The sequence below is a fragment of the Tenrec ecaudatus genome, chromosome 15 (assembly GCF_050624435.1).
Source record: "Tenrec ecaudatus isolate mTenEca1 chromosome 15, mTenEca1.hap1, whole genome shotgun sequence".
NCBI classification, from domain to species: Eukaryota; Metazoa; Chordata; class Mammalia; order Afrosoricida; family Tenrecidae; genus Tenrec; species Tenrec ecaudatus.
The window spans coordinates 89,668,772-89,681,906 of NC_134544.1; the positions used below are offsets into that span (position 1 = coordinate 89,668,772).

At 42.2% G+C, this 13,135-nt stretch overlaps 1 protein-coding gene across 1 annotated transcript; it reads left to right on the forward strand.

Annotated features, from left to right (window-relative positions):
• The first annotated feature begins 566 nt into the window (after positions 1-566).
• On the forward strand, positions 567-2,340 carry LOC142427584 (lysine-specific demethylase 4D-like). The gene is given in 2 exon segments (XM_075532789.1): positions 567-833; positions 835-2,340. Coding segments are annotated over 2 exon segments (1,773 nt in total).
• The last annotated feature ends 10,795 nt before the right edge of the window (positions 2,341-13,135 follow it).

Consider the following 13,135-nt stretch of genomic DNA (forward strand, 5'->3'; position numbering starts at 1 on the left):
ACAATTATATAGGGTTTTAATTATCCTATCCATATTTCTGAATCCTCACTTCAAAATAAAAATTCAACAAAATTTGTAAATGTGATGTGGCCCACTTTAATCTTGCCTGTTGCACCACATGGCAAGCATTTTAATTGAGTTTGACACCCCTGACTTCTGTTGAATGTTACTGAATTACTGTCTTTAGATTTACTTTTTTAAAATCCCTTGAAACACTCCTTGTTAGTGGAATTAGAAATTTCCCAGGATTGCAACAGAAGCTAAGTATCAACAGATAGAGACACCCTTCCAACTGAATAAACTTCCAGAGCAGCATAATGAGCCAGGAGCAATCTGGGAAAACCCACTCCATGTGCACAAATCCTGTCTCTTTGGGGGAAACAATAGTTGTCCATCATAGTAGAATTCCCTTGGTCAATCAGCATGCCTGGGGAGAGTGCATTTGCTCTCACAGAGCCATCAATACTCTGCAAGAGATTTTCAGACAGAAAAAGAAACTAAAGCACAGCATCCCAAATACACAGAACATCCATAAGAACCGGGTTTTCTGACTTTATTTTGCAGCCATGAAGTCCCAGGGCTATCGAAGCCAGAACTCAAGCCTTAAAATCATGACTTTCCGGCCTACCATGGAAGAATTTAAGGATTTCAACAAATACATTGCTTACATGGAATCCCAAGGTGCCCACCGTGCAGGCCTGGCTAAGATAATCCCACCCAAACATTGGACAGCCAGAGAGAACTATGACGATGTGGATGACATCCTCATAGCCAGTCCTGTGCAGCAGGTAACTACTGGGCAAACAGGTGTCTTTTTGCAATACCATAAAAAGAAAAAAATCCATGACCGTGGAGGAGTATCGCCACTTGGCCAACACTGACAGATACCGCACTCCCACACACCGGGATGTTGACGATTTGGAGCGGACCTATTGGAAGAGCCGCATGTACAATTCTCCCATTTATGGGGCTGGAGTATGTGGCTCCTTATTTGGTGAAAACACTGAGCATTGGAACCTCAGACACCTGGGGACGATCCAGGATCTGCTGGAGCAGGAGTGTGGAGTTGTCATCAAAGGCGTCAACACCCCCTACCTGTACTTTGGCCTGTGGCAGACCACCTTCACTTGGCACACGGAGGACATGGACCTGTACAGCATCAACTACCTGCACTTCGGGGAGCCCAAAACGTGGTATGCGGTGCCCCCTGAGCATGGAGCCCGCCTGGAGAGACTGGCCAGGGAGCTTTTCCCTGGCAGTTCCAGTGGCTGCGCGAACTTCCTGCGGCACAAGGTGGCCCTCATCTCACCCAGAGTCCTCAGGGAGAACGGCATTCCTGTTGGTCGGATCACCCAGGGAGCAGGCGAGTTCATGGTCACATTCCCCTACGGATACCACGCTGGCTTCAATCACGGTTTCAACTGTGCGGAATCCATCAACTTTGCCACCCTGCGCTGGGTTAATTACGGTAAAGCTGCTTCTCAGTGCAGCTGTGGGGAAGCCAGGGTCACATTTTCCATGGACGCCTTCGTGCGCATTCTGCAACCCGGGCGCTATGAGCTGTGGAAACAGGGCAGGGACCGCACCTCCGTGGACCACGTGGAGCCCACAGCACTGACCAGCCCAGAGTGGACGGCCTGGAAGGAAGCCCGGACTCGTGTGATGGTCAAGGGGCGTCTGCGGTCCTTTAAGCCACGCAGGGCCAGGCGTCGCTCTCTGACTCTGGCTGCAGACAGTGGGCTTGGGGGCTGTGCACTGGTGTGTCCTAGTCCCACAACCCACTCCTGGGCAGACAGCTCTACTGTGCAGCCTGAGGCCCCTACCTTCATGGGCAGCAGTCCTATGGGATCCAGTGTCTCCCTACTTCCCACCTCAGTTCCATCTGCCCAGTATCTCCAGGCTTCACCAAAGGGGACTCGCACTAGGCGTCCTCAGGACTCCGATGCCCACCAGCAGTCTGTCAAGTCCAGGGCCAAGAAGCACACAGCAAGCACATTTGTACACCTGCCCACTCAGGCATTGCATGAGAATCAACAATCAACAGATGACTCTGGCCCTCGGAGATTTGAGATCCAGCATGCTGTTAAAGCTTCTGGGTGCTGCTGTGACCCCGATCTTCAGCCCTTGGGACCCCCACTGAATCCTGATTCTCTGATGCACCCTGGCCCCTGCCTGAAGTCACTGGACAACATCTCAGCGAATCTCCCGGACATGCTTGTGCTGAGTCCTCCTAATGAGTCTTTGACTTCTAAAACATTCTCCAGCTATGCCTCTGTGAACAGTATGGCACCTCTGGACCTCCTCGGTGCTATTGCTATGGAGACCCTTAAACTTCTATAATCCTGCCCTCAGATGAGGTTCTGCAAATCTACTTACATAGATCCTTGGAGACAGACTTGATGGAACTTCACTTCCCAAATCCTGAAAGGTTGTCACCAGCAAAGATCTTGTTTTGAGTTTAGCTAAACTGAAGTTTTTGTCAAATGTGATTGTCCCTTGGACTATCTCTCACCTTCAGGAAACAGAGACACACCCAGCCAATCTTCAACATGGGAATTGTAATCTGTGGTGATTTAATTGTAATTGTAATTGTAATCTGTGGTGATCCTTGACCTCTCAGTGCCATGTTGATAGGTTGCCTAATACTTGCTCAGACTATGGACTCCACTAAAATGTGTTCTAAGGACTCGCAGACCAACTGGATATATGTGTGTCCCTTGATTCTTCCTTGGCTTGGGAGTTGCCCTTGAAAAGAACTCCCTGTGCAGAAATCTTTAAACCCATTGCTTTCCAGCGTGTCTCTCCACGTGGCAATCTCAGTGATCAAGACCCACTGTTTCAAAGTTGGACTTGGGGCTAATATTTAAGGAGGCCCATTCCCAAGTCTTTCTTTGATAATGCAGGAGGTGGGTTCAAACTGCTAACCTAGTCCTCACAAAAATTGGAGCCAACATTGGACGATGCTCAGAATCTGAGGCTCAATCCATCTGCACTTCCGAAGCGCTGACCCGGTCTTCTACCAGTGGTCACAACTAGACCTTCTTATGAAATTCAAGCCTTTAACACACTCCAATAATTCTGACGTGGCCACCCTTCAACCCACCAACCAAGCAATTGCTCATGTAGAAACTGCACCTTTGAATGAATGATGTCTGTTGCCGTTTGGGGATCAAGGATACCTATTTGTGATTATTAATTTCATTGTTCTTAGTGTGTATCTGAAAGGAAATAAAATACCTTAAAACGCATTCGGAAAGTTTGACTATGAGAGGTATGTGAAAAACAAAGTGACTCATCACATAGCCAGAGCGAAAGAAGTAGCTAGGTCCCAATGAATTCACCAAACAGTCTGTCCTTGTACCCAGAGTAGTCCATGAGGGAATGGAAGAAAATTGTACAACAAAACACCACCACAGCAAAACAAAAAGTCACATGATGGGGAGAGCTACTGCCCAGAGTTCCCATCTAATCATTGAGCTGAAATTACTCCTGGAGTCACCTTTTCATGAAATCACACATTGGCATTGACTGGGACTCCATTTCCCAGAAATTCTCGATACCCCTGTTGGCATTGTCTCTTCAATTCATGTATTTAAATGCCTGTTTTCAGGTCTGCAGCCAGAAAAATAAGCATCAGAGAGCCTGTCATGGAGGGTAGTGTGACAAATTTTCTCTCTTTCTTGAAAGACTCTTAAAATATTTTTTTCTCTACAGGAACACATCCCCTGCCCCCACCCAATTGCTTAATCAAAAGAGGTAACAGAAAACTCACTTTAGAAACTCCCCAAATTTCTTATTCATCAGATCTAACCATTACTCTGAGTGATTATAAAAGGAGAAAAAGTAAAATTGAAACAGATATGGATTCGTTTTTATTTAATTTGTTTCAAACAAACATCAGTTTTAGGCCCAAGTATTTATAATTTACCATAGTCGAAGCTGCATGGAACTATGAGACATAGAAGAAATTCAGATATGTTCGTGTTGCATTTAGAACAAACACTTATCCTTTGAAAGATCTAGATTTTAGATTGACCAATAAGCCCCAAAACTGTTTATTGTGCCCTCCACCTGCATTGCTGACACCGCTCTCGGGAAACTATTCTACTCAGGCTTCCTTCAAGATGTTTGTGGTTTTCTGCTACAGTATCCCTGGGGAATAAACATCAACCACTGAAATTAGTAAGGTTAGTACAGAAAGGAAAGAGGCACAGGATAAATAAAATACTATTTAAACATGAAACAAAACTTAAAAAATGTATAATTAGCCATGATACTTAAAACAGCCTGGTACGATGGTATATATGAATACCAAAGGATTAGAATTGAGAACCTAGAAATACAACCAAGTACCTATAGTCACCTAATCTTTTTTTTGACACCTAATCTTTCACAAAGGAATAAAATCCATTAAGTGGAGAGGAGATACCCATTTCAACAAATGGTGTTGGAAAAACTGGATTTCCATCTGCAAAAGAATGGAACAAGGTCCATACCTCACATCATATACAAAAATGAACTCAATATAGATCCAACACCTACATACTAATCCTCGACCACACAACCAAACAATGAAATTTAGGGACAAACTTGAGGGTATTTAAGCAAGGTATAAACACACCTATAGAAGCAGACATTCCTATTGGCTCTATTTCTTCCCGCTGCAGCATCCAATCCCTCTCATACCTTCCTCCAGTACCAGATGGGCCTACGGGGATTTTATGCCCCATGACTGAATTAAAAATGTTTTCCATAAACCTGAATTTTTGACTATCTTAATTGGATCATGAAGTTTCACATCGACAGCTTTCAATGTATAGAAAATAACCATGTCGCCCATGTGGCTCTTTTGAATTGTATTATAAAACAAAAGGGGGAATTGTGGGAAACAGAAAGATGTCTCCCAAGCCTCCCACAAATATATGTTAGACTTAGGACACTGCTTGCAGCTAATGGTAAATGATTGGCCAGATACCTCCCTGAAGGCAGTCAGTTGCCAGACTACAGTCTGATCCCACCACAAGTAGAACCCACTCCCTGCTGTTAAGGAGAGTGGGCTACTTCTCCCTAAAGGCTTGTGGCCATCAGTTTAGTCCCTTCAGGGAGGGTTTACAACCTACTCATAATGGTTTCTATAATGATCCAGAGAAGAGGTCAAACCAGATCAGTGACATCCAAAGTTAGTCTGCCATGCTGAATCTAGGATCTGCCCACATTGTCACATGTATATTCCTAGTCCCTCCTCTTCCTATTGTGTGGATACCCCTAAAACACCCCCATCCCATTACTGTATTACCTATAGCACAACCCTTTCCTGTGACATATGTCTTCACCTGTAATTAGGGGGCTCAAATGTCCCAAGAGAATATAAATGCCTCAGTAGCAATAAATATTGCTCTCTCTCCACATGGATCGCCAACTGAGGCTGAGGTGAGCATGTGAGCTTGCCACCATGAAATGTGTCTGATTCCATTATTTCGATCTCTGTTCTATCTCTCATGCTCTCTATAACTTTACTATAATCTTTAGTTATTATCACTGTACAGTTGCGCCTACTGGACCCATGATGATGTGTTAGGGGCTGGTTTCCCTCACAAAGCAGGAAACTGGCTAAGGCAATTGCACTCTGGTCCAACCATCACAAAGCAACAGACCAGAGAACTATAAAGGCAAGGTTCACAGAGCCATTTATCTCTCAGCCTTTCATTAATGCCACATGTGTTTATTGGCCAGGTTTTCACAGTGAAATTTAACTATATCAAGGGTTACACAGAAACCAGTTACATTCCAATCACTTTAGCATTAATTGATATGTCCAAAATCTTGACCCTTTAGACTGTTTTTAATAGTCCTTCACTAGTGTATAAAATGTTCAGTGATAATAGCATCCCAGATTGTTCCTTACACAGCATCAGCAATGGTAGAAGTGTCTCAGTAGGCAGCAATTGCTATTCTCACGAGTCTGTGAGGCGTTGATGCTTTGGGTAACCAGTAACAGGACAGAGGTCTTTAGGCTGTTTTCTTAACTCTCAGGTCACATCATCAACTGCCTTTCTTCTGGGCCTTGCTGGCTGAAGAAAAATCCATCTATCTCCTTTGCCTCTGAAAAGGTAAACAAATAGCCCCTCCTTTTGGGCAATTAACAGCGTGGAAACAGAATCGTGGTTAATACTGGGTGTTTTCCTCCTTCAATGCAGGAATACTTCCTTCTATCAAATTGGCATTCTATGATGCTCACCCTGCCAACACAACCGCTGAAGACAAAGTTGGTGAACAATCAAATGTGGTGAAGAGAGCTGATGGTGCCCGGCTATCAAAAGATATAGCATCTGGGGTCTTAAAGCTTCAAGATAAACAAGGGGCCATCTAGCTCAGAAGCAACAAAGCCCACAACAAATGCTGGTGGAATAACACACCAGCCTGTGTGATCACGAGGTTCTGAAGGGATCAGTTATCAGGCATCAAAGAACAAAAAATCATATCATTGGGTGCACACCGCCATGATACGATCGCCAAAGACAAACAGGTGCATAAGCAAATGTGGCAAAGAAAGCTGATGGTGCCTGGCTATCAAAAGAGATAGTGTCTGGTTGTCTTAAAGGCTTGAAGGTAAACAAGCGGCCATCTAGCTCAGAAGCAACAAAGCCCACATGAAAGAAGCACACCAGCCTGTGCAATCACGAGGTGTCGAAGAGATCAGGTATAAGGCATCATCAAAAAAAATACCATAGTGAATGAAGGGGGAAGTGCACAGTGGAGACCCAAAGCCCATTTGTCAGCCACTGGAGATCCCCTCACAGAGGGGTCTAGGGGAGGAGATGAGTCGGTCAGTGTGTGATGTAGTACCGATGAAGAATACAGCTTTCCCCCAGATCCTGGATGCTTCCTCCCCCCCAACTACCATGATCCGAATTCTACCTTGCAAGACTGGGTAGAGCAGAGGTTGTACACTGGCGCATATAGGAGCTGGAGGCACAGGGAATCCAGGGTGGATGATACCTTCAGGACCAGGGGTGTGAGGGGCGATACTGGGAGAGTAGAGGGTGAGTGGGTTGGTAAGGGGGAACGGAATACAAGGATCTACATGTGACGTCCTCCCTGGGGGATGAACAACAGAGAAGGGGGTGAAGGGAGATGCCAGATAGGACAAGATATGACAAAATAATAATCTATAAATTATCAAGGGCTCATGAGGGAGGGGGGACTGGGGAGGGAGGGGGAAAAAAAGAGGACCTGATGCAAAGGGCTTAAGTGGAGAGCAAATGCTTTGGAAATGATTAGGGCAAAGAATGTACAGATGTGCTTAATACAATTAATGTATGTATATGTATGAATTGTGATAAGAGTTGTATGAGCCCCTAATTAAATATTTAAAAAGAAACAAGGGCAAATGGAAAGGCAAACACAGGGAAGATGCAGTTACATTGTGTGGAATGCAATCATTGTCACAAATCAAAGTATGTATGAATGCTCCAGCATAAAACCAGTCTGCTTTGGTAACTTTTATCCAAATTACAAAAAAAGTTAAAGAAAAAAATTCATTATGTTTCCATATACCACCAATAAATTATTTGAAAACCAAAAAAAACCTTGGGTGCTTTCTTCATATTTTCCTTTTCCTTCATCTTTCTCCAAATGTTTTTGCGTCCTTTTTACTACTGTTATGAACAGTGCGAATGACGCAGTGAAAGGGTCATTCAACGCGCCCCCCTTCAAGGGGTTCGCAACCCACAGGTTGAGAATTGCTTTTCTAAGGGGAGTCCATCAGCTTTCTTCTGCAAAAATATAAACGAATCGTCCTTCCAACATGTGATTAGTGGACTGGGATCCCAAAGGGGATTTCCATCTTCCTGGGACTTCTTATGATCAGCTAATTTCTATAGAGGTGAAAATGTGTCTATCTGCCCTAATTTTGTTACAAGCTTTTAGTAAGGAGAAAATTGTTTTAGTTAAAATGACTAAATGAAATTTATTAGACATAGAATTTCCTTTCATCTCTTCCGTCTATTTTAACAATGGAGACTCTAAGACATTGTAACCAATCTCAGGGAACTTGCCAGGTTCCAAACCAGTGAAACTTTTAAAAATCATTTTATTGGGAGCTCATACAACTCTTATCACAATCCACACATACATCAATTGTGTAAAGTACATTTGTACATTTGTTGCCCTCATCATGTTATGTAAACTTCAGCTGTTAGCTCTCAGAAAATCAAGAGTGCTCACTAGTTGTAGTGAGAACTTCTTAAACACAGGATAATTTTAAAGACTGATAAAATCTTAATAAATTTGCACAGCTGTTTTTGAACTAAGTTACCAAACAGACATGTTTCCTTTAAGTTTCTCAGTAAGGTTACAGGCTCAATTAAGACGTATAGACCTTCAGGAGTTTTACATCGTAGGATTTTACAATCTTGCAATATTCTGTCTTGATTAAGTTTGCTCATTCCATGTTGGATTTAGGTGGGGTTAGTAGGTGGGTCTTAGACTCTCAGGAATGCCCTAAGGAAGAGACCCCATATCACGAATTGGGAAAAAAAAGCAAAAAACATTTTCCTCCAATTTCTAATTCCATGTGAGGGTGCTGTTGTTTCCCCACAACAGCATTCCAAAAGACCCCTTGATCCACAGGGTGGTCAGACTGCTCAGATGTTCTTTCCTGATAGGTATACACTTTAACTCTAGAAATTCAAAGAAGCAGGAATTGGCTTAAACTGGCTTATTTGTTAACCATGGTATATCAGATTTTATTACTGCCCTAATTTCTTCTTCATAATCCTGATCAATACTTTCAGTAACAATCTGAACTCTATGAGAATTTAGGTTGGACTTTCCTAACAAACATCCTATAGTTCTCTTATGTAGTGGACCCCAAGTACTGCTCTTAATAATTTCTGGTTTAATTACATTTTTGGCTTCTTCCCACACCTTTGAATAACTTCAGTATCAATGTGAACTACATCTTAATGAAGAGAAAGCCCAAATCCTTACCATGGGATCAATAGAAAATACCACGAAAAGTGGAGATAAGATTGAAGCTGTCAAGGATTTCACCTGCTCACGATCTACAATCAGTGGTCATAGAAGACATAGACATATGATGCATTTCATTGGACAAATCTTATGAACATGATCTCTCCAAAGGTTAAAAACAATGTCTCTTTGATGACTAATATGTACTAGGCCCAAGTTATTTTACTTTCAACTATCTCATATGCCCCTGAATGTTGGACAACGAATGAGAAAGTTTAAAGGAGAAATGATGTATTTGAATTATAGTGCTGGTGAATAATTTGATAGTGTGGTAGAGTGTCAATTATATCTTGGAAATGTACAGTTATAATGCTTCTTATAATGGAAGTATGAGTATTTCATCTTAAGCATGTTGGACATCAGAAAGAGCAATCCTTGGAAAAAGACATCATGCTTGATAAAGTATAAGGTCACTAAGAACAAACAAAAGGATGAACTTCGACAAGATAGAACATCATAGTAACTGCAACAAAGAGCTCAACTGGGCAACTGTGAGGATGAAGCAAGACTCATATGTGTTTCATTCTGTATTATCTAATGTGGCTGCGTGTCTCAATAATTTGAAAGGACTGAGCTAGCAAAATGTGATGCCTATTACAAGCATTTTGCTCAATTGTGAGCCAATGAAAACATTACTTTTACAGATGGGAACCTGAAAAAGATACCATCTGATACCAATTTTATTTAATAGTGTGCTGAAAGTGTTAACTGCAGCTATCAATCAACAAATAAAATTAAGGCATCCAAAATGGCAGCAAAGAAGCAAAGCTCTATAAAAAGAAGCAAAGCTGCTGATATCACTTGAAATATTAAAAGCCCCAAAGAACCTATGAGAAACATATTGCATCTAATTGAAAGGTTCAGCAATCTCATGTGTAGAAGTCAATGTAGAAAAAGAGTTTGAATCCTGTGTACTAGTACAGAAAGCTCTGAAAAGGGAATCAAGAAAATAATATCATTTACAACAGCCAATAGGAAAATGAAGCTCCACAGTCACCCCATGATGAGTGCTCTTTGGTCTCAGTGGTTTAGGTGCAACCTATATGGCAATGTCCTTGCTTGATGTTGTGCCAGGGGAGATGGCTTCAGCTTTCAACACTAAAGGGCACTTGTATGTGCACACAATTCACATTCATGAATGTACTTCTGGTCTGCAACAGGTACAACTAATAGGAAACCTAGTTAACACTAAAGAACCACACATGGGGAAAGCAGAGCTGCACATCTGAAATGTGGTCTGGAGTCTGATGCTTAATGGTGGGTGTATCTCACCAAGCAGGCTAGCAGCTAGTCATGACTGATGCAGATGTATCCACTTACAAACGACTTCATAGATGAGATCTGACAAAACAAAGTCTGAAGAACTAATACTGAACATTCAACGGGGCCAATTCTCTGTGTCTGTCATGAGATGTAGTGATTTCTCACTGTGTGTGTGTGTGTGTGTGTGTGTGTGTGTGTAGGGGGGGGATCTTACTCACTTTACTATATCTTCCTCACTATTATGCTTTATGGAATGAATGGTTTTTCATTAATAGTCAGCTATATCTTCAACAAGCTTACATTTTCTTATTCATTTAAAATAATTTAAACAAAAACATCATTTTAATGGGTTTATGTTTTGCTCATTTCCTCTCCTCACATAAAAACCATTCCACAAAACAAAAAGTAAGAAAAATTTAAATATTTAAAAAATATGTAAACTCTTCAAAAGCCATACAAAGCCAAGCAATACAATCTTTAAAATATACGAAATATTTTATTTATCACCACATTATTTGATATTATTCCCCAAATAAATTAAATTAGTTTGGAAGATATATTAAAGATGCATTAATAAGATTAACAGAAGTTGTAAGTTGTAATTTCAAAATATAATAACAGTGCTGTAAAAAAAAAGAAAGAGAGCCCATAAATCAGGATATATCACTACAAACTCAGAAAAACTTCAATTGTATAGTACACATTTTCAAAGAAAATACGTCCTATTGTAAATGGTCCTAAAACAACTCAAGTGATTAAAGCTCTTAATTAAGGCTTGTGAGAACCAACTAACCTTTGGATGTTCTTCATTTAAAGGCCAGGACAATGGTTTACCAGTTTTCAGCTACAAGAACAAAGTATAAGTGTTGATATACTGTAGATCACAGTTTCGTGATGCTAGGCTAAGAGGCACCCCTATAATATCCATTCACATGGAGATTACCTCGACTCTCTCTAACATACCCACCCAGGGCCAACTCAGGACTCCTACCACTCCAGTTCCACTTAGGACCCCTGCTCTGTCTCTCTTGACCTGTCTCCTCCTCCTCTGACGCGCTCCTTATTCTGCAATGTGAGCCATGGGTGCACTGATCCTGGGACTCACTGCATGCACCCAAACAGAGAGCTGAGGTGAATTAGCATATCGAAATGCCATTCAAAATATAAAAAGGGGTACATTAAGAGAGGCACAGCAGCGATCTTATCTGGATCAGAAGCCTCTGAACCCCTGTATTTGACCAAATACATCAATTAAAACGTGGTAGATTTCTAGAGGCTGAGTATTGATTCCCGTGACAGGGGGAAACTACTGGAATCACTCATTACTGGAGCCCCACATTCTATGGGCTTTGACTTTAAACCCCTCTGGGTTCTCAAGGGACCATTTAAACAAGCCCTCGGGTTTCTGCCACTGGAGAGGAGGGCCATTCTCAATTCAAAAGATTTCTCACCAGAGGAAGGTCAATTTCATTGACATTTCATAGTTGGTGGTGAAATGTTTCCACTATCAGCCACACACCTCATTTCCTACCCATGACACCTAAGGGTAGGGGGTCATACTCTGCAGGTATAAACATTTCAAAGGTAAATAAAGGGGAGACTGCACTAAAGAAACCGAACACGAATGGGGGAAATATAAACCACAGCACAGGCCTGAGGTCAGAGTCCCACCACCAGGTCCTAAGCAACTTTCAGGCTCAATCAGAAGATCACACAGAGCACTCCGTACACTCACTTTATCACCATCCAGGTGCCCAGCATAATGACCGCGGGTTACAATTTACAAAGGCAACTGTGTTCTCCTCTGAGGAGGAAAAACAAATGAGATGCAACAAACATTCCTACTGTCTCATTCCTGCCAGATTTGCCAAGATCCTCACAACACTTAGCTCTGAGAATAGGGTGATAAATATTTCCACCTTGAGGGAATAGATCAAATTTTCATTGATCAGAATATGTCATTCTCACTTGAACATTATTTTCAGTGGATATTATTTAGTCTATGAAATTGTGACACTTCAATTAACACATAAGCCTTATTTTGAGGGGGGCGCTCTTACAGTTCTTTTTTTTTAACAATTTATTGGGGCTCATACAACTCTTATCACAGTTCATACATATACATACATCAATTGTATAAAACACATCTGTACAGTCTTTGCCCTAATCATTTTTTTCTCCTCTTTTCTTTTTTTACATTTTATTAGGGACTCATACAACTCTTATCACAATCCATACATAAATTGTATAAAGCACATCCATACATTCCCTGCCCCAATCATTCTCAAGGCATTTGCTCTCCACTTAAGCCCCTTGCATTAGGTCCTCTTTTTTTCCCCTCCCTCACCTTTCCCCCCTCCCTCATGTGCCCTTGGTAATTTATACATCGTTATTTTTGTCATATCTTGCCTTATCCGGAGTCTCCCTTCCCCCCTTCTCTGCTGTCCCTCTCCCAGGGAAGAGGTCACATGTGGATCCTTGTAATCAGTTCCCCCTTTCCAACCCACTCACCCTCCACTCTCCCAGCATCGTCCCTCACACCCTTGGTCCTGAAGGTATCATCCACCCTGGATTCCCTGTACCACCAGCCCTCATATGTACCAGTGTACAGCCTCTGTCCTATCCAGCCCTGCAAGGTAGAATTCGGATCATGGTAGTTGGGGGGGAGGAAGCATCCAGGATCTGGGGGAAAGCTGTGCTCTTCATCGGTACTACCTCGCACCCTAATTAACCCATCTCCTCTCCTAAACCCCTCTATGAGGGGATCTCCATTGGCCGACACTTGGGCCTTGGGTCTCCACTCTGCACTTCCCCCTTCATTTAATATGGTGTATATATA